At 58.8% G+C, this 23930-nt stretch overlaps 1 protein-coding gene across 6 annotated transcripts in view; it reads left to right on the top strand.

Moving 5' to 3' along the window:
* Positions 1-23930, top strand: part of KCNJ10 (potassium inwardly rectifying channel subfamily J member 10) — a 29263-nt gene extending 5333 nt beyond the window's left edge. Inside the window, exons 1-3 of one of the 6 annotated variants that reach the window (XM_019822326.3) lie at positions 2760-2973; positions 4225-4422; positions 19885-23930. In XM_019822326.3, the coding sequence (XP_019677885.1) occupies positions 2941-2973; positions 4225-4422; positions 19885-21024 (1371 nt within the window). In that variant the 5' untranslated portion in view covers positions 2760-2940 and the 3' untranslated portion in view covers positions 21025-23930. Of the gene's footprint in view, positions 1-2759; positions 2974-4224; positions 4423-9612; positions 9730-11048; positions 11154-19582; positions 19773-19884 lie in introns of those variants that run through there. The other 5 variants (XM_019822328.3, XM_019822329.3, XM_045048455.1 and 2 more) reach the window with 5 other exon arrangements.

A 23930-nucleotide genomic window follows, 5' to 3' on the forward strand; every position in this document is an offset into this window, starting at 1 on the left:
AGTCTAGGGTGGTGTTCGCAAGTCTTTTGATCTCAGGACTTTACACTCTTAAGCATGATTCAAGACTTCAAAGACCTTTTGTGTATGTGGGTTATATTTATTGATATGTCAGAAATGAAAACGGAGGAGACTTAAACTGCTTATTAATTCATTTAAAAACAACCACAAACCCATTGCATGTCAACGTGTATGATATCTTTTTAATGAAAAGTGGCTGTATTATATTTTATTTTTCTTATTATTTTTTGAAATGTTTATTCATTTTTGAGAGGGGGGGGGGAAGGGCAGAGAGAGAGGGAGACACAGAATCTGAAACAGGCTCCAGGCTCTGAGCTGTCAGCACAGAGCCCGACATGGGGCTTGAACTCACAAACCGCGAGATCGTGACCTGAGCTGAAGTCGGATGCCCAACCGACTGAGCCACCAGGCACCCCCAAAATCGCTATATTTTAAAAACAAAGCAACAAAATGTTTAGCAAGAAGAGTAGTGATGTCCCACACTTTCACGAGTCTTTGTAATGTGTGGCTTAACAGAAGACAGACAATTTCTCATATCTGCTTCTGCGTTCAATCTCTTGCCATATCATGTGTCACATAGCTTCTGGAAAACTCCACTGAACACTCATGAGAGAATGAAGGCGAAGAAAGCAAATAATATAGCGGCATTGTTGGGAAGACAGTTTTGACCTCACAGAGCCTCTGAAAGGGTGTCAGGAACCCCCAGGGTCCCTGGACCACGCTTTGAGAATCACTAGTCCAGAGGACTCTCAGAAAACCGTTTCAACCCCCGCACCTCCTCCCCCGCCAAGCCGAGTATCCTGGCTGATCTCGGCTGCCCACACCCCTCTGAGTGTTCTCACTGGGCAGGCGGTCTGGGGGCCGTAGTTAAGCAGGTGGGGCTCCGTTCTACCCCTCCCTAGCTGTGTGACCTTGGGCAGATCATCAACATCTCTGTGCTTCAGTTTTCTCATCTGTAAAATGGGGCTTGAAGAAAGTGCCTATTTTTTCAAGTTGTTGAAAATTACATGATAGAATTCTAGAAGAGGGCTTAGCGTAGTGTGAGTTCTTTCGATGTTCAAGAGCCTTGCCTCTGAAGAATTCCCAGGGCCCGGAAGGCAGGGAGGGAGGGGCACAGGTGATCCTTCCCCTGTGGCTGAGGGGGCTTCCCAGCCCAGGGGACGGAGAGCGACTGGGAGGGTTCACAGGGTTGCTGGCCCTGAATCTAGGAGTTCTAACTCCCAGCCCTCCCCTCCTCCCCCACTGGGGACCCTTTGGGGGCAGGGAGGGCTTGCAGCAGAACCGAAGTCCTGACTGGGAGGAGGGAGCAGACCTTCCCTTTCCCCCAGTAGCAGCAGCAGGTGAGCCGTCCAGGGCCCAGGGCTGTGCAGCAGGAAGCCCCGAGGGCAGATAACAGGCAGGGCCTCCTGCCCTCAGCACAACTGAAAAGAGAAGTGCCCAAGCCCAGAAGCTTTCTCTGTCTTGCCGGGGGGCAGTCCTCTAAAGTGACCTCAGCCCTCTCTCCTGGGGGTTTCTGGCCCAGGACAGAGGAAGTCTTGATTGGGCAAACATTGCTACTCAAGTGGCGCCCCTTCCCTGCTCGCCGCCCCCTTCCCAGGTCTGGGCCTGCTCTCAGCCCCCCGCACTGGCCGCTCCCTCCCAGGGCGGGGGTGGGGAGTGGGGCCGCAGCTGGCGCCCAGGCCACGGAGGGTGCCCGTGGCGGGGGTGGGTGGAGGAGGGTGCGGGGCCCCCCTGGGCAGGAGGACCTCTTGCCCACAGCGTGGGGGGGGCCCGAGGCAGCCACACACACCCTGCAGCACCGCTGGCCCTGGCCCTCTGGCTCTTCGGCCACGCTCCCCGGAGCCGGAGCTGGGGCTGCAGGTGCCGCCTTCCTCAGAAGCCCAGACACCCCGGCTGCCTCACCCCCACCCCCCGCACACACCGATTTTGCATCCGGTGGCGGTCCCGATCCGACCCGCAGCCCCCCAGCCCGACAACTCCGGAGACCCTCAGGCTTAAGTTTGAGACCTTTCTCCGTGTCTCCTGCCCACACCACTCCCTGGAATAGAGGGCAAGAGATGGTAATAGATGGGGGAAACTGAGGCAAAAAGTGGGTGGGCTCAGACTGCCCACCTGCTTCTTTCCGGGCGGCTCGGCCTGGCCCCCAGAGTGCTCCCCTCCCCCATCGTGACCGGTCCCTTGGCTTTTTCCACTTGCAAAGGCCTTTGTGGCCAGTGGCTGGTTTGGGGGCCCTAGGCGAGGCTCCCTCTGTTGTCTCCCTAGGGGAGCCCCCAGGGACTAAGATCTCTCCAGTCTCGGCCCTGCCCCACCCCCTGCCTCCACAGGCAGGGCCAGCAGCCCCCCAGCTCCCTCCTCTGGGCTGTGGGACAGGGAGAGGGCCGAGGGGCTGGCCCTGCATACTAATGGCCTGCCCATTGTCAAAGCCCCTTTGTGCCAGAGAGCTCCATTGAGGCGGCTCCGGGGCGGGCACAATGGGGGCTCTGTCCCTGAGTTCCCCCAAACAGTCACCTGCTTTCAGAGCCTCCCCCCACCACCACCCCCACCCGCCCCAGTGTCCGGAGGGCCAAGAGAGCGCGGGGGAGTGGGCCCAGGGCCAGGGGGGATGGGCAGGAGGCGACCCTCCCCCCCACCCCCGGGGCAGGCTGGGGAGCTGGGCACTGGTGGGGAGAGGCCCCCAGCTCATGGGGAGGGGGTTGGGGGGGGAGGGTGCAGTCTGTGGATGGAGCTGGGTTGCAGGCTCTGGGAGGCCAGAGAAGGGGAAGGGGTGTCCCCAGCGCCCACTCCTCCGTTCCACATGCCCGGGCCGGGCCCGTGGCTGCCCGCCTCCGCTCCTCCTCCACTGGGCTCATATATGCAGAGACACACAGGCACACACTCATCTATGCAGCCCCACACACGGATCCCACACGCACGCTGGAGCGGATGTGCCCAGACCTCGGTCCTCTCGCCACCCACGTGCGTATGCACCTGCACGGCCGCGCCCCACCCCTCATCCCCTTTGCACCCCTCTGCCAGCCGCTGGCGGCTCAGCGCCACCCCCCCCTTGCCCTCTCTGCCCCCTGCTGCTCCAACACAGGTTATAACAAGTTTGCACTTGTTGTGACCTCAAGAATGTAGCCCTGGGGCGGGTAATGTCCCGCCGCCCCAGACCTGACCGCTTATACGTTAACCACGGACACGGCCTCCTCTGCTGAACTGAGTGCAGCTCCCACCTCGCCCCACCTCGGGGGTTTCGGGGGCCAGGAACCCCGCCCCACCGCCCAGCCGAGCGCACAGAGGGGAGCTGTGCGCCACGAGCAAACCCGGCCCGCCCGGCGCAGGTCCAGTGTGACTGTCCCTTGCTTTTGCCCAATGCGCCCCGTGTCACAGCCCCTCGTGGCCCGAGAGGTCGACGGGGCAGTGCTCATTTCCCGTCTCCCACTAGGGCTCTGGGAAGTGACGCCACGTGTCCAGGTGGCTAGGCTGGGACTGGTCACTGTCAGTCCCCACCTTCCCTGGGGTGGGGTTGGGGGAGTGCTGGGGGTGGGGTGGGGAGAACAGCAGGTACAGGGACCTTAAAGAGGATTCTGGGTCTAGAAAGGACCTCAGAAAGTCACCTTGACCCTTCCACTGTCCCAGGGCAGGGTGACCCTACCTCTGTTCATTTCCTGCCCTCACGTCGGCCCCACTCCTGCCATTGATTCTGGATGGCTGGAGGGAGAAACCCCGCCGGTTCCTTAGCTAGGCTTTAGGGTTTGGGATCTGTGTTTAGAAGTCCTTCAGATGCCTGGCTCTGACCTTCCGTGCTAACACCCTCCGTTTGTTCAAGGATCCGTCCGGGATGTCTATGCCTCCCTCCCCTGCTATTCTGGTCTGGGGCATCCTTCGGAAGCCGGGAGCAAGCAGTCTAAAAAGGGAAGGGACAAAGGGCCCAGTAGGACCCCAAGACCTGGGGCGGCAGATGGGGTCACAGCACCTGCAGCAACTTCCTTAGATGGACGGCTCCAGATGTTGGGTCCCTCGCCTGCGAGGGTCGTGGGACGTTGATCTCCACGATGTTTCCCTTATGTCAGAATTGACAGGACCCTTTGGCTGTTTAACCCCCCCCCCTCCAATGTCCCCCCTCTGGCTGCCGGGTTCTGCTTAAGCTGTGTCATCCATCCGTCTTCTTGATGTAGGAGCACCCCCCCCCGCCCTTACTCCCTGGTGTGGTTCTTCTGCCTCCAGATTTCCCTTCACGCGTCCCCTGGTGGAGAAGGAGGGTGCCATCGGCGCCCCGGCTGCACTCAGGCCGACAGTCCCTGTGAGAGGGAGGATGGAGGGCAGCCACCTCTGAATCTAGTTCTAGACTCATCTAGAATCTACAAGTGTCTCGTCAGTGCCTTCATGCCGCTCCTGCCTCATTCTTGTCTTCGAGTAGGGAAGGTGGGTAAGAAATAAGTAGAATGAGGGGGGGTGGGTAGACAGACTCCCTCTTGGGTGACGGCGGGGCCCCCTTAGGCCCCCCGTGTGAGGGTCAGGGGTGGCTCTGCACATAGAACCAGGAGCCCCAGGGTCGAAAGGGAATGGACCCCTGGCTGGGAAGGTGGCTCAGTCCCTGAATATGCATCATAAGAACGGGGTGCCTCGGGTCCCCATCTCCACCAGGGGTGAAGGTAAGATTAAATTGCTTCGGGGCGCCGGGCTGGCTCCGTCGGTTAAGCATCTGACTCTTGATTTCGGCTCAGGTCATGATCTCACGGTTTGAGTTCGAGCCCCGCGTCGGGCTTGGCGCTGATGGTGTGGAGCCTGCTGGGGATTCTTTCTCCGTTTCTCTCTGTCCCTCCCCGACTCGCGCTCTCTCTCAAGATAAATAAATAAAACTTAAAAAAAAATTGTTTCGATAGCAGTCAGTGCATCTAGACGGAACAGGAGGCATTTCCCGGGTACAAGGTATTACGAGGCAAAGGGGAAGGATGGAAAAAAGTGCTCAGCTCACTGTCCCCGATGACAGAGGGGACCACCTTTGGTCTCCATTGAACCAGTCCATTGGACTGGTTGGCCTGGGAGGTAGTTCCCATGACACGCAGGGCCCCGGTGCACTGTGGGATTCCCAGGTCTCTCAAAGAAGTCCCTTGACCATTTCTTAGCCCCCAGCAGAGAGCACCCCTGAATCCGTCCCCTCCCTGCAGGCCCGCATTTTCAATGTTCCTTTTAGCTCTCTCCTTGTTGGCCTAGTTCTGGGCTGGCGGCTGCAAGGCCGAGGGGATTCTGGAGGCCTGAGGATGGGGGGGGGTGCGCCCTGGGCCGTGGCTGTGGGTGGACAGGGGACGAGCTCAGTGGGTCATGGTCCCAGGTTGGCATCTGGCCCTTTGAGACTCCAGGTCAGTGAAGAATCTCACGGGAAGAGAGGTTGGGAGGAGGAAGAAGTCAGCGGTTCTTGCTCTGATTCTGATCAGAAATCACATGCGCTGCTGGCCAGCTATGAGGTCGTAGGGAAGTCGCTTGTTTTTCCTAGGCCTTGCTTCCTCTTCAGGAAACCCGGGGAATCCACCTGGATGACCCGGGGGCCTCCCAGCATGCGCATTCCGTGACCCTAAGGTGGCAAGGTGGAAAGCGTGGACTCGGCTGCAAACACACTTTGGCCTGTGGTCACCTGGGCCAGTCGGTAACCTCGTGGGTCTGGTTTGCACACCATTGACAGGCGGGCAGTGACGTTCCCGGCAACCCACGCGGGGGGTGTGGGCGTCTGCAGAGGCTTCCCGGAGACCGTGGCCTCTCAGCTGAGGCCTGGGAGGAGGGTAGGGATTGACCAGGCCCAGCAGGAAGGGGCAGAGGGTTTCCCAGACGAGGCCCCAGTGTTTGCCGAGAGCTGTTGGTAAGAGGAAGCCATGGCCTGTCCAAGGCCTGGGAGAGGCTTGGCGTGACTGCACAGGGGACACCGTGAGGGCAGAGAGAAGACAGAGGACGCTGATGCTGGGGAGGCCGGCAGAGACCGGTTATCCCCGACTCCGTCCCAACTGTAATTCTGGGGCTTTCGAGGCGGGTCGTCTGCTCCCTCTCCCCCTCCTCACCATCCTCTTTCTCGGGCTTCTCCTCCCATTCTTCCAACGCTGAGCCCTCTGGCACTCGGTACTCGGGCACGGGCGGCACTGGGCTCACCAGGAGCACGTGGTCGGTCCAGGGAGAAGCTCAAGTCCAGAGTGGTCCGACCCTAGACCGTGCAGAGGGTCTACCTCCCACAGGAGACTCTGCACGTCTGGCGTGGAAGCTGTCCTGCCGAGCACTGTGCACCTGCTGTTGGCCTCAGTTTCCCCATCTGGACCCCCACTAGAGAGAGTCCGGAGGGTGTGACGGAGGTGGGCTGAGGGAAGCTATGGAAAACCCAGCTTTTCACCCCGAATAAAGGCTTAGAGGCTGATGGGGAGACCGGGTCAGTGTCCCCACCTGCTCCTAAGGGAAGTTGGGAGGCGGGATCTCCTGGGGCTGAAGGATGTCACACACGGGAAAGGGGCCGGAGGGAAGAAAGAGTCACGTGGAGGTGCAATCCGATGGGCTCTTGTAAGAAATAGCCCAGCTCTATTCTGGGCACTGCAGAGCACACAAAGATGAGCAAAATACAGTTCAAGAATCAGTTCTGAAAACAGTCCCCTGTTGGGGAAGAGGGACTGCTTCCTTCCTGGAAGGAGGGGGGCAGGTACAATGACCCCATAGGAGCTGCTTCTGATGTACTTCCACACCGGGGAGCATCTCTTCTGGCTCCCCTTCCCCTACGCTCTCGGACCTTCTAGCACCCCGGGCCCAGCAACTTCTAAGGCCACAGACAAGAAAGTGCGTGGACGCTTTCAGGCCCCCATCCTAACTCAGGCAGGGAGCCCCTGGTCCCTGGGACCCTAAGGTCCCATCAGCTTGGCTCCTGTCTAGTTTCTCAGACCCTGCCGGCGGATCTGGTGACAGCTCTCGGTGGCTCGCCGGCCTTCCCACCAGAGCCCTTATCTCCTGGGGCCTGGCCATCCCGGGCTTTGAGAAGCTTGCCAGCTGCCTGGAGCCACCAAGGCGGGGACCAAGCAAGAGGGCACAGGGTCGAAGGGAGTCATTGAGGAATGTGGCCCTTCTGCATCCCACACGTTCCCTACCTCTTGGCAGGTTGAAAGGGTTTTGCAGGGAGCCTCATCTTGGGAATGATCAGGAGGTGGGATGGAGAATAGCGCATTGGAAGCCTCTTTCGATTCTGGGGCCACAGTCAATCTTACCCCACGAGTCACTGTTCCCCTGAAAAAGGAGCATCATCAACCCCCTGGCATATGGAGAGGCGGGGCGGGTGAAGGGCCACGGGGCTCGGAGACAGACGTTCGGGCTGAGCCATTGAACAAATGTCAGCGAGACACTTTGTCTCTCTGAGCCCCGCTTCCTCTAATTCTGTAGACACTTTCCTTCATCTGCAAAGTAGGATAATAATAATAATATCTTCATATTTGCATAAGGGCCTTACAGATTTCACGTACTTCATCTCATGTGATCCTGACCATACAATGGAAGGTTTTATTGCCTCCTTAGGTGAGGAAACTGAGCCCCGCAGAGATTAAGAGATTGACTGGAGTTCCCATAGCTAGAAAAGGACCCAGACCAGGATGGCAAATAGTGGGAAAGAATAGGTAAGGACTTTGGCTGTGACCCAGACAGGCCAGGAAAACTAATAGGCTTTGCTTGCGAGGCTAACTCCGCTTGACTGAAATGGTTCTCTGGGCCACCATGTTGAGGAAGATTCCGAGGCTCAGCGAGCAAAGGTCTGAACGGGTGATATCTGCTAGGGGTGGGGGTGGGGTGGGGTGTGCGATGGCCCCCAGGCTGTGTGGTTGACATCCCCTTCCCCCCCCCCCCGGGGTCAGACTGGGGGTTTCCAGTCTAAGTCCTTCCTCTATGTTAAACAATTGGGTTAAACGCAGAGACGGGCCGCTTATGAGATAACTACGGCTGGTCGCCACCTTCCGGGGGCTGGCGGTCTCTGGAGAAGGAGCCGGAGCCGGACGTGCTACACGGAAGATGTGGCAGGGAGACAGCGGGCGTCTGCCGACGGCTCCGAGGCTGGGGAAGCGCAGGAGCCCCTCGCGGGCACAAGCAGGCCGACTGAAGGCCATGGTCAAGAGTGAACGGTCGCTCTACGGCCAGAAGAGGGGGTGCTTAGGGACAAGTGCTGGAAGAAGAGGCTGTGGCCATCAGAGTAGAATGGGATGGGGGGTGGGGAGGGTATGTCAGGAAGCTGCCAAAGCCGTGGAGCCCATCAGATTTCCGGCGGAACGATGGGATGGGAGGCATCCGTGTAGTTGAAGGGCCTGGGGCAGCTGAGGGGAGCAGGGGAGGAAGGTGAGGCCGGAGGCAGGGAGGCCAGATCACTGCAGCGCCTGGCGGAGGTGAGGGAGAATCCAAGGCTGAACTAAGGCCGCCTCAGGGGAGACGGAGAGACGCCCACCCGGATGTGGGGCTGGAGGGGAGCCCAGGGTGACTCGAAGGTTCTGAATGGATGGCAGTTCTGTGAAGAGGGGACAGCCCGAGGGGACTCCCTCCACCCCCTGGAGGAGAGAGGACAGGCGTCGAGCACGCTGACGCTGGAATGCTCCAGATAGAGGGCAGAGGTGAGGAGGGGTGAGGAGGGAGGGCTGGGCAGCTGAGGAAGGGCCACAGAGTGGCGGGAGATGAACACCAAGGGTGGGGCCCACAGTCAGGGGCAGAGGAGAGGCCACGGCCAAAGGGCTGGGTGCAGAGGAAACAGCCAGGCACGGGTGGCAGAGAGCCTGGAGGACAGGCGGGGAGGGAGAGAGGGCTCCGCGACCTGGGGACCCTGCACCGAGCTCTCCTGGAGGCCCCCACCTCCACGGGCAGGCCCTGCGCCAGCCTCCGTGCAGGTGAAGGGAAGGGAAACGCAGAGACTTTAACCCATTTGCCCCAAATCTCGAAGCCTGGAGGGAGCAGGGCCATTTAAGAGGGGACCGACGTCTCCCAAACCAGGGGGCGGGGGCAGGGAGTCCCCACCACATCGCAAGAAGGGTCAGAGGACAGAGTGCCAAGAAGGGACCACCGGCCCCGGGGCCAGGTGCTGCAGACTGCTGGCGTTGAGGCCCCGGAAACGCCCTTGGCTGTGGCCATGGGAAGGTCAGCTGTGACCTTGGAGAGAGCTCCTGCAGCACTAACCACCGCCAGCTTGCGACCGAGGGCGCTTGCCTCTAACGTGCTCTGTGGTGGCGGATGCTTTTACCTTTGTTGTTATTAAGTATCAACAGATCGAACCATTTGGTATTGCTGACACGGGACCTGGTTTTTTGTTTTGATTGGCAATTTCTTATGGTTCAACCTAACGGTGAAAGGAGAGGGCCGGGGAGGGGGCCGGAGAGGTTGGATGGGGTGGGGGTGGGGGGTGGGGGGAGCAGGCAGGGAGCACGCAGAGCGGGGGAGCCCTGCCCCCTGGTGGCGGGGAGGTAATCTCCCGCGCGGGGCTGAGGGGCACGTCTGGTGACAGCCTGGTCTCCTCCACTCCCCCGCACCTGTCTGCGCTCTGGACGGCCCCTCGGCGCAGCTGGGGGCGAACTCTCCCACTCGTAACCAACCTCTCCGCGAGGATGATGCCCTCAGCCAGCATCTTGGGGCATCAGCTGGGTATAGATTCCCCCGTGGAGACTCTCAGGAGCCCCGCAGACCTCTCGGTCCTCGCCCTGCTTCTCCAGCCCGCCCAGACCCTCCGAGGTCTCCCCCGTCGAGGTGAGGAGGGGTGGGTTGGCATCTGGGGGCAGTCGTTGCTCTGAGGTGAGGACCCAAGCGGGGCCAGGCCGGGAGGCTCTTGGGATTGCCGGGGCTGGGACCGAGGGGGCAGTGGCACACCCTTCGTCCTCAGCTGAACCCTGCCCGGGGCCAAGTTCCCCGCACAGGACCGGGATGTGCGGCCTCGCTGCCCCAGATGCTGGGTAGGAGCCGACACTGGCCCGCGTGATGAGTCGGGGAGGGAGGTGTGCTCGGGGTAGGGGTGAAGGGTGGGGAGGCAGGGGCGTCAAGGAGGCGGTGCCCATTTGCCGCACATGACCGGAAGTCATCCTCCATCCAGCTGGGGAAAGAGGGGGTCCCCGAGATGCCACCCTCTGGGCAGTTCTCAGCAGGAACATGGTTCCCTGCTTGCAGGGGGCAAGAGACACTGCCGGGGGGGATGGGGGCAGAGGAAGGGGCAGTGCTCCCCGATCAGCCCACGCTGACAGGCAGGGGTGGTGCCTGGACGGAGGAGAACATCTGACATGGCCCCATCTGTGTCCCTCCCTCTCTTGACTGGAAAACACACAGAGGGGTCAGCAGGGCCAGACAGGGGTCACAGGCTCCCAGGAAATGCTTTGACGGCTTTTATCCTCTCTTTTGATCAGACTAGGAGAACTTTCCAAACGTTGACACAAGGGAAGAAAAGCCTATTCTTCCCTGGGCCAGGGCCTTGGTGTCAGGCCGAGGCCAGAGGATGGGAGGGAAGGGGACGGAGGCCGAGGGTGGCGGGCAGAGGGAATAGTGGCTCAGCTGGAAAGGCAGGCCCCCGGACTCGCTCGCTGCCCTCCTGTCCCCACCTCCACCTCCAGGGAGCATCTGGCTTCCTTTCTATTTGTTTATTTTCTTTGGGGCAGGACAGGAGGGAGATTAATGAATAAAGCCATCCCGTCTGAAAAGAACCCAAACCAACTCCATTTTTCTTGCAGCCTTGAGGGCTTATGTAACCCGGCCCTTTTTTTACTGGCCTCCCTCTCGTACCCGTCCCTCTTCCCCTCTCCCCCTCTCTGCGTTAAGAGCACTCGGAAGCCCAGAACTGCTTCTTTTCAGGGCCCAAAGCTGCCCAGCCATCTCCTTGGAAGCCTCCAGGGTCGCTATTCAACTTGGAGTCAGTGTCCAAAGAAGAGATAATATATTTGGGGACAGGAGGCTGAGTGGCTGTTTCCTCTCTCTCTCTCCCGATGTGGGGGAGGGCTCGGGCCGGACGCGGGGTCTTAAAGCCAGGAGGGACCTTGATAATCCTCAGACACAGCGCCCCGGAGACGGCCCCACCGGCTGGTCCTGAAAGGCAGAAGGGAGGGAATGTTCCCTGAGAAGATACAGACATGAGCCCTCTCCTGTCACGTGTCGGATGTCCTTGAAATCTGTTTTGTCTTTTCAATTAGGTAAAATTTTCATTCCACTCTCTGTCTGTTGTTGGTTTAGGATGAAAATAAGATTTCCCCTCAAAGTCTTTGAGCAAAATTGAAACCACAGGAAAGATGCATTTAAGCCTGTGGCCTCGAGGACCTCCTGGCCCACTAGTCTGAGAAGTGGGGGGCCGATGCAACAAACGCCCTTAGTCCCTGATTAAGGAAACGATGGTTTGATGGGCTCGGACACTGCCCAAGGTCACCGCTGTCAGTGGCAGAGGTGAGGCTGGCCCCTAAGTTTCTTGCTTCCCCGTCCAGCCCACTCTGCACGCGGTAACATTGCCTCTTAGCTCCTGGCAGGGTCTTAAAACACCCTTGTTTTTTGCCTCCTCCCACCTCCAGGATGTTGTGCTCAGACACACGCCTCGCTCGCTGTCCCGGGTGAGCCTGGCCTCGGGTTCTGAGGCCGATGGTGCCCCGAACCCCTCAGTTTGTGTACAGGGCTTGCCCAACACACGGCACTTGAGCGAGGTGGGCAGGTGCTGGCACGGATCCCGCGGGTACCCCAAAGGCCGGTTTCCAGCCAGACACTCATGATGCCCACGCCCCCTAGTGGTGGCTTCAGGGACACCTTTGAGCCTAAAGCGACTGGACTGATTCACAGCAAGAGCGGGTCCCGGAGGAAACTGCCCCCCTTTCTGATCCCATTTCCAGCCCCTAGATCAAGAGGCTCTTTCCTGGAGGGAGGAAGCGGGGAGAACAGGAGGGTAGGGGGCTTACACTGCCTCTCCTGACCCCTGGGCCTCAGGATGTAGACGGAGGGCAGAGTGTGATGGGGAATTCACAGCTCTGAGCTCTGCCTGCACCTCGCCACCTTCACAAAGCACATCTCCAGGGTGAGACACGGGAGGCTGAGGGACGATCCAGACAGATGTGCGCGGGGGGGGGAGCAGACCGACAGGAAGGTGACAAGGACGGAAGGGGAAACGCACGTTAGTATCAGCCGGCACGACGTACCAGGGGCCGAGTGGGCAGCAAGGAAGGCGGAAGAGGTGGGAAGGCAGTTGGGAGCAGAGTCCGAGGAGGAAACGGGGACAGTAGGGACCTGCCACGCCAGCCTAAGAGAACAGATCATGGGACGCAGAGATCACAGTAAAAGAGCATCACCGCCAATCATGAGATGCACTCTGGGTGTCACTGCTGGGGACACTGCTGTCCTGCTAACCTGTCAGCAGGTCGAAGCGTCACCTCCTCTGGTGGCTGAGTGTGGAACTTGCCCAGTGGAGGCAAATTCACTAGTATTAGCCTGAAGCTATAGGAGGAAGGACTTTGGAATCCAGCCAAAAGCTTGGCTCTGTTGCTTGTAAGTTGTGTGTCCTGGCCTCCCCGAATGTCAGCTTCGTCCCCTCCCCTCCCCTCCCTTGCCCTCCCCTTTCCTTCCCCTCTCTCTCCTCCCCTCCCCGGAAGCACCTTCTCTCTGACCCCCTAGCCCCCAGCCTCCAAGTGTCTAAATCCTAGCTAACCTTCAGACCCGCCGGTCCCAATGCCACCTTTCTGTGTAAAAGCCTTTCTTGAGTGAGACAGCCAGGTGTGGAGGGGAAACCCAGCTCCTGGCTGGTAGTCACTGAGTTGGTTTCCTGGCCTAAAAGGAGATACTAACATTCTTATGGAGTGCTCCCTTGAGCCAAATGTCACCCTTCCCTTTGCACATCCCCCCAGTGCCTCACGGATACCTCGTCTGTGGCCCTTACCACCTCCTGCCTGCTTTATTGGCTGCCTCCCTTTGGGCTTGGCAGGTCCTCAAGGCCAGAACCTACGTCGAATTCATCTCTGTGGCTCCGGGGTCTGTCGTCCTTAGAATGTGGCACGCAGGAGACGCTGAAGAAAGCGTCTGTCGCGTAAATGCGTGGAACTGCCGACTTCTTCCCGCGGCGGCCGCGTCATTACACACGAGGACATCTTTTCCTTGCTTTGCACATCTGTTAGTGTTGGCGACCAGTTATTGGGGTTTCCGTGTGTTCAGGAGAGAGAGAAAACATATGAAAAGTCAAGAGCAGACCAGGAGGGAGGGAGGATGGAGAGCCTCGGAGGAGAGGCTCTGGGCCCGAGCCAAGTTCTGTCCGTCCGTGCGGGACGAGAGCTCCCACCGTGCGGGAAGGGGAGGTCCGTTCTCTCCCTTCTGCTCATTCGCGCACTCCAGAAATACTCCTGGAGCACCTACTATGTGTCCTAATCGTACGTCAGGGTAGTGAAAACGTAGTATGCCTGAATCCTTCCTTCAGTAAGCTTATTTGTAGCGGAAGATGGGCACTATGCCAGATCGATGTCTCATAAAACGTACAGACGGTGATATATATGCGCGTGTATATGGAGGGTCAGAGGAGGGAGGTATTAATCGAAGCCGTGGGGATCAGGGGCTTCATTTATCCTGGGCTCTGAAGGATATTTCGGTACATAGGGACAAGGACAGAGGGGAGGCGAGGAAGGGAGAAGAGCACGAACGCATGGGTGCGTAGGGCAGGGACCAGCTGTTTGCCCAAAGCCATAGGAGAAAAGAGGTGGGAGATGAGTCCGGAAAGGAGGTTTGCAAACAGATCAGGGAAGGCCACCTATGCCCGGCTGAGTCTGGTCTCTCCTAGATCGATAACGCAGAGACACGGACATTTCCTGAGCTGGGGACGGCACTGAGACGGTGACACTATAACGAAAAGCCGGTGGGCTCGGGAGACAGGGGACCCGAGCCTGAGACCAGCCGCACACTCCAAGTCAGTCACCTCCCCCAGCCTCAGGTTCCTCCGCCACGAGACAAGGAGTCTGATCTTAATCCCCCATAGGTACTGAACCTGGGTAAATGCTCTCGGGTTCGTGATCGGAGGTGTGCTTCGGGGAGAGACAGCGGGCGTCGCAGTGTGGGAAGGACTCGGGGAGAGAAGGAGTGGACAGGTGAGTGGGAGGCCGAAAGGCAGAGAGGACCCGACGTCAGGCCGGGAGATGAGAGGAAGGGACACGACTGGCAATTGGCAGTTGGGTGACGCGTGTTGGCGTGGCGAGAGTCTGAGTGTGGTAACTCAGGATGATGGCGTCCTCAGCTGTTCGGGAACCCAGGATTCGTTCACATCGGGGAATGAACGCAGGTGGTGTTAGGGCCCAAAGCTCCTTTCAGGCAAGTCGTCACAGGAAACAGATGGAGCCTTCGCCCAGGGTCCCTTCCCTGCCTCTCCAACCTGACCGGTTTTAGAAGGTGCACGGCTCTCCCCTGTGCCTTCTGCCACGGCCCCGGGTGGGGGTTGACGCATCTTTTCCAGGCACATAACTTGGCGTAGCTTACTCCCCTGCCCACCGCCACGGCCAGGCTCAGTCTCTCTCTCCATCTGGCGTGGCCCACTCCCGTGTCCACGGCCACGGCCAGGCTCAGCCTCTCTCTCCATCTGGCGTGGCCCACTCCCGTGTCCACGGCCACGGCCAAGCTCAGGCTCTCTCTCCATCTGGCGTGGCCCACTCCCATGTCCACGGCCACGGCCAGGCTCAGCCTCTCTCTCCATCTGGCGTGGCCCACTCCCGTGTCCACGGCCACGGCCAAGCTCAGCCTCTCTCTCCATCTGGCGTGGCCCACTCCCGTGTCCACGGCCACGGCCACGCTCAGGCTCTCTCTCCATCTGGCGTGGCCCACTCCCGTGTCCACGGCCACGGCCAAGCTCAGGCTCTCTCTCCATCTGGCGTGGCCCACTCCCGTGTCCACGGCCACGGCCAGGCTCAGGCTCTCTCTGCATCTGGCGTGGCCCACTCCCGTGTCCACGGCCACGGCCAGGCTCAGGCTCTCTCTGCATCTGGTGTGGCCCACTCCCGTGTCCACGGCCAGGCTCAGGCTCTCTCTCCATCTGGCGTGGCCCACTCCCGTGTCCACGGCCACGGCCAGGCTCAGGCTCTCTCTGCATCTGGCGTGGCCCACTCCCGTGTCCACGGCCACGGCCAGGCTCAGGCTCTCTCTGCATCTGGCGTGGCCCACTCCCGTGTCCACGGCCACGGCCAGGCTCAGGCTCTCTCTGCATCTGGCGTGGCCCACTCCCGTGTCCACGGCCACGGCCAGGCTCAGGCTCTCTCTGCATCTGGCGTGGCCCACTCCCGTGTCCACGGTCACGGCCAAGCTCAGGCTCTCTCTGCATCTGGCGTGGCCCACTCCCGTGTCCACGGCCACGGCCACGCTCAGGCTCTCTCTCCATCTGGTGTGGCCCACTCCCGTGTCCACGGCCACGGCCAAGCTGTCTCTCTCTCCATCCTCCCGCTGACCTAGAGGAGAGATGGACGGGTGCCTTGGGACTTGCTTTCTCCTGCCTCTGAAGCTCGTGTCTGTAACCCCCTGCAGCATTAGTGGAGCCAGGGTAAGCCTGGGTCCCTCCCCCTGTGTCGCGGCTCCACCTCGAGGTCTCCGGAGGCTCGGCGGCCAGTCTCCCGGGAGCTAAACCAAGGCTGCAGCCCTCTCTCGGGCCTCTCTGGGTCCGGATCAGCTTTCGTCCCCTTCCTCAGTCTTTGGTAATAAACTGTACCCGCTGCTGGGGAAACAGGCGAGAGTCACGGTCCACGGCCTTAAATGAAGACCTCACAACTGACAAACCACGGCAGAGCGCTCAGATGGTCTAACGTAGGAACGTGTACAAGGCCCAGGCTTCACGGACCCACGCTGGGGTGAGGCCTGGGGGATGGGGAGCACCGATTATTTCTTGGATGGTCAGGGAAGGCTTCAAAAAGGGGGCAAGTCACCCTCGAGTCGAGGTTTGAGAGATCGGCAGGAGGTCCTCAGGCAGGCACGGAGCCAGCGATGCCACGGCAGGTCCAAAGGCAGAAAGGGTGAAGCGGTGAGGCCCTCCGTGGAGCTGGAGCCCGGGGTGCGGGTGGACAAGCGGCAGGAATCATGCCGCCAAGTAGGCAGAGACTAAACCATGCAGGGCCTTGAATGCTAGGCTCAGAGGTTGCATTTGATCCCCAAAGCGGTAGGATTGATTTAATCACGACGGTCACGACAGCTGGGTGTCCTTGCTCCAGAGCAGAGCTGTGCTCCAGAGGGGCTCTGACAAACCCACCCATTCTGGAGAATAACTGACTCCCGAGCTCGCAGGCGAATCCAGGTTACCTGCAGCGTGAGAGTCTGGAGCTGGGGGGAAGCGGGCCGGACACCCCCGTGGGTCTGCTGGCCCTGGTCTTAGAGAAAGAATCATTAGTACATTCCTTAGAGACGGGAGAAGTTGATGGTGTCCCCTTCCGTCTGTTCACCACTTGGGGGCTGGTTTCACCGTCAGACTGTGTCCCTGGGATCTGGCTGGGACCGGGTTGGGGACACAGCACCCCCTGGAGGCAGGACTGTGTGTGTGCCCGGCAGGGCTGGGGCTGCTCCCTTCCCAGGAGCCCGGCCAGCTTGGGGGTGGGGGCGTGGCGGATTGTTTGTCCGCTTCTGCCTCTCGCCCCCTCGGAGAACAAAGCTGCCTGGCCGTGGGAGGTGGCGTGGCAGCTGGGGGACAGCCGGACGAGGCGGAGAGAAAGGCTGGCACCGCAGGCACGCAGCTGGAGGCGGCTGTCACAACAGAGTTCCAGCCAGCGGCCAAAATCTCCGTCCGGTGCCGTGAACGCCCGGCCCCGACGCCGGGCTCCGTGTTCCCTGCACAGGGCCCCGCAGAGGCGCTTTCCCCAGACCACGGCACCCGTGAGAATGGACCCGGGTACACGGAAGCGGTTGTTGCAAAAGTCCTGGGGGCGCCTGGCTGGCTCGGTCGGTGGGGCGCGTGACTCTTGATCTCGGGGTTGGGAGTTCGAGCCCCGCGCTGGGTGTGGAATCTACTTAAAAACAACAACAATAAATAAATAAATAAATAAATAAATAAATAAAAAGGAAAAAAAAAAAAAAGCGTCTGGACCGGATCCCAAAGCCCTGGGTTCTGGTTCCAACCCTACCATTAATCTACTTGGGGCAAATCTCCTGAGCCTGTTTCTAATGACTTCTGTACTTACTTCATAGTGTGAGGGCCAAATTCCATATTTTATGGACTGCGATGGGATAACGTCATCACAGGCTACTGTTTGGGGAGGATAAGCGAGGCTTCCCTTGGGCCCCAAGAGCTTCCGTTCCTGAAGTCAGGCGGAATCTTTCCTCAGCACAAAGCTAGGACTTTGAGGATGGGTCCCCGAATGTCGCCCTAGGACGTCCGGGGTAGAGATGGCGCGGAAGGGGCAGGCATCCTGTCCCCCGTGAGGGTAGGGGAGAGCCTGCACCTCCTCTGTGGACTCTCCGCGAAGTGCAAGTCCATCCTGCCCTTGGACACCCCCAGGCACGGAGCGCTGTCTGCCTCCCGGGAAGCTCTTTCACGTTTGGCTGTCCTGATTGTTACATTGTGCCTTGTCGTCTGGATCTGGAATCTTTTCCTCTGTGGTGTGGATTCATCGGTGCTGGCGGTTCCTCTCGGAGCTCCAAGAGCAGGTCCAAACCCCTGTTCGTGTGATCGCCCTTCAAACCAAGTATTTGCGATCCGGAATTGCTCAGATAATTTTGGGGCCCAAATATGCAACCCAACATTTATCCTTTTTGTTAGACTTAGCCCATTCCTCCGGCTCCTTTTGGGTCCTAATTCTGCCCCAGACCTTGCATTTGCGATCTGTCCCAGCTTTGTGTCACCCTCGTAACTGGTGGCCGCGTGTTCTATAGTTCTGAATAAAATTAATGTTGCAAACAGGGGCGCCTGGGTGGCTCAGTCGGCTAAGCGTCTGACTCTTGGTTTCGGCTCAGGTCACGAACTCGCGGTTTGTGAGTTCGAGCCCCGCATCAGGCTCTCTGCTGACGGTGAGGAGCCTGCTTGGGATTCTCTCGCCCTCTCTGCGCCGCCCTAGGGGCACCTGGGTGGCTCAGTCCGTTAAGCGTCCGACCTGGGCTCAGGTCATGATCTCACGGTTCAAGAGTTCAAGTCCCGCATCAGCGGACAGCCCAGAGCCTGGAGCCTGCTTCCGATTCTGTGTCTCCCTCCCTCTCTCTCTCTGCCCCTCCCTCACTCGTGCTCTGTCTCTGTCTGTCTCTCTCTCTCAAAAATAAATAAAAACATTAAAAAAATAAAAAAAAAGAAACTAAAATAAAAAAATTATGTTCACTCATCCACAGCTTTCCAGGGCTTCCTCCATCTGCTAATAGTTCCTCAGAGTCTCTCAGGAAGGTTCCACATCTTTTCCAGTTTGAGGATCAAACGAGAAGGCACACGAATGGGCGAGCTTTAAAATGGTAGAGATGCGGGGGGGGCTGTGCTTTGTCTTTACTGCTGCTATTGAGTGCTGAAGGGGGCTGTACCTGGGCTCGAAATCGTAATTCTCCAAACCTCAGGATTATAAAGCTTCCCTCTTGCTCCAAAGTAGATAAGGGTATTGGGAAGTGGACAAAGGTCCCAAGTGGACGAGCGCTGGTAAGCAGGCTCCTGGCTGCCTCTGAACATTCCGGGATTCTCATCCATTGGTGACCGCCAATTCAGGGTCTATTTGGGTGGGGGGTTTAAACGGGCCCAAATAATTTAGTTTTCCAGATGTCGGGCCGTGGGGAAGATGGGGTAAGGGAGCAGCGTGAAGAATGATGATGCGATGGCCCAGATTTTTTGGAATGGAGAAGGAGATGAGCTTCTCTGTTCTCCAAGTAGGACCCAAATCCCCAGAGATCACCCTCCTCCTTCCCAGAAGGTCTGGTCATCAGATCCAGAGTCCAAGGGTTCAGTGATTGAAATCCTATCTCTGCTGGAAAAGTACAAGCTACTCCTTGGGCAGAGCTACCGGCACCTTGCGTGAAGCGAGCTGTCTCCTATTTCGGAGCCTTGTCCCACTTTCTTCCATCAGGACAAACAGCGATCCTGAATTTGAGCTTGTGCGGACATGACCGCTAATCCACACCAACTCTCCTACCTCACCCGGTCAAGGCCACTTTGCCGCCCCTGACCTGGCATTTCCCTCTGCACCGCCAGGAGGCCTCGGCGTGGTGGTTCCCTCCTCCTTTCCCATCGCTCAGCTCTTTCTGCTCAGGTCCTGCCCGTGCTATTCCCAACGCCACCTGACCCAGACCGAATTCCCCCGGATGATGCAAATAGATGATGGTGATGGCGATGATAAAGTAGTAATAATAATATGCAGTGAAATGGTCCAGGTCCTTAGAAAACATCTCAGAGGGTAGCGGGTTGGGCAGTTTCCGCTGTTTTCTGAGCCAGATGAGTCCCCTGGTTGTCACCAGTGAGTACTGCCCTGGGGCTAGGGGAAAGGCAGGGAAATGAAGGGTTTGTGTGTTTTCAGGGGCGGGGGTGGCCCGGAAGGATTTCAACAGGATAGTCTTTCTTGCCCTGCCATTCATGAGGGTGGGGAGGGATCCTATTTCAGAATTAGAGATCTTGACGGAACTGGTTTTGCGGGGAAGAGAGACCAGTAGAACGCTTTCCTCTGGCCCCACCTTCCAGGACCTGTGCTTGTCACAGAGAATCACAAAGATCAGACTTCCCTGCGATTATCTGCTCCCTGAATGTGTGTCTGGCTCACCAGGCCGGGAGTTCTTGGAGAGCAAGGGTGAGGTCATTTGCATTGTTGGCTTACCAGCGTCCTGCACGGCGCCCGGCGAATAGCGAGTGCTCAGTAAATATGCGCTAAATGGTAAGATCGGTGACCCCGAAACGCACGTCACTTCTTCCTTCGCCGTGGGCGGTGGCCAGGAGTTGGCTGGCTTCCTGCAATAACCCCCGTTATGCCGTCTCGCTCCCTCCAGATGACGTCGGTGGCCAAGGTGTACTACAGTCAGACCACTCAGACGGAGAGCCGGCCCCTCGTGGGCCCAGGGGTCCGACGGCGGAGGGTCCTGACAAAAGACGGCCGCAGCAACGTCAGGATGGAGCACATCGCCGACAAGCGCTTCCTGTACCTCAAGGACCTGTGGACGACCTTCATCGACATGCAGTGGCGCTACAAGCTCCTGCTCTTCTCCGCGACCTTCGCGGGCACCTGGTTCCTCTTCGGCGTGGTGTGGTACCTGGTGGCCGTGGCCCACGGAGACCTGCTGGAGCTGGGCCCCCCGGCCAACCACACCCCCTGCGTGGTGCAGGTGCACACGCTCACGGGGGCCTTCCTCTTCTCCCTCGAGTCCCAGACCACCATCGGCTACGGCTTCCGCTACATCAGCGAGGAGTGCCCGCTGGCCATCGTGCTGCTGATCGCCCAGCTGGTGCTCACCACCATCCTGGAAATCTTCATCACGGGCACCTTCCTGGCGAAGATCGCGCGGCCCAAGAAGCGGGCCGAGACCATCCGTTTCAGCCAGCACGCGGTCGTGGCCGCCCACGACGGGAAGCCCTGCCTCATGATCCGCGTTGCCAACATGCGGAAGAGCCTCCTCATCGGCTGCCAGGTGACGGGCAAACTGCTCCAGACCCACCAGACCAAAGAGGGCGAGAACATCCGGCTCAACCAGGTCAACGTGACTTTCCAAGTGGACACGGCCTCGGACAGCCCCTTCCTCATTCTGCCCCTCACGTTCTACCACGTGGTGGATGAGACCAGTCCCTTGAAAGACCTCCCCCTTCGCAGCGGGGAGGGGGACTTCGAGCTGGTGCTGATCCTAAGTGGGACGGTGGAATCCACCAGCGCCACCTGCCAGGTGCGCACCTCCTACCTGCCGGAGGAGATCCTCTGGGGCTACGAGTTCACGCCCGCCATCTCGCTGTCAGCCAGCGGCAAATACATAGCTGACTTCAGCCTTTTTGACCAGGTTGTGAAGGTGGCCCCTCCCGGCGGCCTCCGCGACAGCGCGGTGCGCTACGGAGACCCCGAGAAGCTCAAGCTGGAGGAGTCCTTAAGGGAGCAAGCGGAGAAGGAGGGTAGTGCCCTAAGTGTGCGTATCAGCAACGTCTGATGGCCCGCGGCCCCACCCGCCCCCGTCTCTCTGGTCTTTCCTCTTTCGGCAGCCCGGGTGAGGGCTGTTGATACCCAGGCTAGCCGGAGAGCCCCCGGAAGCACCCATTCTCCACTCCCTCCGCTTTAACCTGGCGGCCTGTGGGTAGGCGAGGCCAACCGGAGTCCGAGCTTTCCTTCCATCGTCCCCTTCAGCCCACCCCACCCGTCCCCAAGACACGCAACTCCCCGACACCAGGATGGGGGAAGGAGAGGGAAGATTAAGGCTGAAGTGGCTCAGAACGCATCAGCCATGCTTGGAGACCCACATCAGGAGGACCACGCAGTTGGATGGATAGACTCCCCCCCCCCCCCACCTCCCACCGCCACCACCACCACCACCACCGTGAAGTTTGGTGACCTGGGGCCGGAGCCCCCACCCGCCTCTAATTTCCCACCCAGCTAGTTCCCTAAGGCAAGACTCTGATGGTTGTTTTGGAGTCCGCGCCCTCAGAAATACGGGAATCCGGAATTAATTGATCCTGGGTTCTCTACCAACCCCTGTTGAAAGGAGTCAGGGTCTCTCAGCGTAATTTCTGCTGGCACATTCTGACTAGAACCTTGGTCACCCCCGTTTTCCTCTTTCTATCTTCTCCAGTGGACCCTGTCTTAGGATACTCAGTTTTCTCACAAAGCCGCCTCTTCTCTCAGAGAATAGAGGTCGACGTGCGCCCATCCCGGAATCTGAACCCTTCGGTGTGGAGTGACGAATGCAGAGCCCTAGTCCAAAGCCCTGACCCTATCCTCCAGACAGCCCTGGGGGGATCTGTCTCCTGTGACCCGTGGATGGGATGGCCCTTGCCGGTATGTTCCCAACCCCCACGGAAAGGTCTGGAAATGGTGTTCCAGGTACTTACAGGGCACAGATTCCCAAGGAAAGCGACATTAACCCTACCATGCAGGATGAGTACATTCTCAGACCTCCAGACTGCTGTGTGGAGCCTCTGGGAATTGGGGGCGCTTTATTAGGGTTTGGGCTGGGGCAGAACTCTGGCTGGCGGACACCATTCTCCCTGTCACCCTTCTGAAGTGTCAGCTGTTTCACTAGGCAGTGCTGGGAGGGAGGGAGACTATACTTCCTGACCCAACCATCGGGGTCTCCCTGAGCCATTCCCGAGACTTGGGCAAAGTGGGCACCGGTCTCATCTCTACTCCCCTCTGCCGTGAAGAGGAAGAAGTTAAAGGGTACGCTTTAGATCAACCTCAGGCCAGTCCTTGTTCCCTGGTGGGGACTGTGGGAGGGGCCAAGAAGGGCGTTTGGGCACCAGAACGTTCTCTAAAGCCCCAAACCCCAAGAGTGCCTCCTGGTCTCATTTAGGTGCCAAGGAACTGCCCCCGTGCCCCCGCGGTGGCTTGGCATAGAGTCCTCGTGCGAATGCAGCGGCAGTTTGTTAAGGTGGACTCAGCCAACCGTTACGAGCTCCAACACTCGCACAGGCCGTGGACACGCGTCTGCGTGCCGAGCTGCGGAAGAAACGCACGGTTCTGAGGCTGGACCTGTGGTCACGGCTCACGCGACTGCACCAGGCCCTCTTCTACGCAGCTCTCCTTGAACTCAACTCCATTTTGAAACTGAAGACCCTTCGTTCTTCCCTGACCGTAAACCCCACCAACGCTCCGAGAAACGCTCTCAAGAAAACGAGAACCAGAAAAACTTGAAAATCTGATACAGAGAACAGAAGGCAAAGAGCCAGTTTCTGGGCTCTCGACTTTATTCAACGTTGGACTTACCTGGTTTCTTTCTGTGTGTAAGGGCCCAAGATAGTGTGTGTGCGTGTGCGTGTGCGCGTGTACCTTCTCCATCAGCAAGCCATCCTGTGCTAGTTTCTTCTGTGCACGGCTGTGTCCCTCCTGAGGGAAATCCTCTCTCCCGAGTGCCCCGCTGTCTATTCTAGGCCCCCAGACTCAGATTCTTGCATAACAAAATAAGGACATGTTCTGCCTTAACCTTTTTGATTCTCCTCCCAGACCCCAGACTTTGCTCTAAGCTGCACTTTAAATCGTACTGTCCTTTTAACACAACCTGGCTTCCTCAGCCATGGGCCTCCCTGGAGGACAACGCTTCCCCCCCACCCTAACCGGCTCTTTGTATCACCCCCTCTTCCTCGGAGCTGAAATCCTTTCTCTGGCTGTCGGACAAGCTTTATAAGCAGCCACGTCTGGTGAGCAGTGGGTCCCCTGACCACAGCAACCATGGACTTGGGATGTCAGGAGAGCACTGGGCACCCATGTTAACCGGGAGATTCCAGACGGGCAAAACAAGCGACAGGGAGGGTACTCAGGGTGTGACGGAGACAGAGGGTGGTGCTGAGGGACCTGGTGAAATCACGAAGCCGGAGTCTCCCTTGGACTAGCGGACGAGTCGTAGGCGGAGGCTTGGGAAGTAGCACATGGTACAAATGGAAGGTTTACCTAAGGAGAAAGCGACAGAGATAATATATATATATGTAGACAGATGTATGTATATAGATGTTTATAGGACCAAATATACTGAATGTACAGAAAGGAGATCTTAGCACGGGGGCAGTTCTGTTGCTCTGGTTCGGGGGGAGGGCTCCCCAGATTTCCAGACTTCTGCCCAGTGATCCTGGTCTCCGTGCGGAGACAGCTGATGAGGCTTTCAGGTTTGAGGACGGGAGAGGGAGGCGTGGAAGCCGCTCTTCAGACGCCCATGAGGCTGCTGACAACCCCTGCGTGCTGAGGCCCGGGAGGAGGGGGACAGGAGGACACGGGGGGAGGACGCTTGGGCCACGGGCATCTAGAGTCCACTTACGCTGCACGCTCCGCCCCAGCAGTGTCCTGTCACTGTAGCACTTTTTTTTTTTTTGGTTTTAAAATAAAAAGCACCTTCTGTTTCCTGGTCTTGAA

This window comes from Felis catus, chromosome F1 (genome assembly GCF_018350175.1).
Source record: "Felis catus isolate Fca126 chromosome F1, F.catus_Fca126_mat1.0, whole genome shotgun sequence".
NCBI lineage: Eukaryota > Metazoa > Chordata > Mammalia > Carnivora > Felidae > Felis > Felis catus.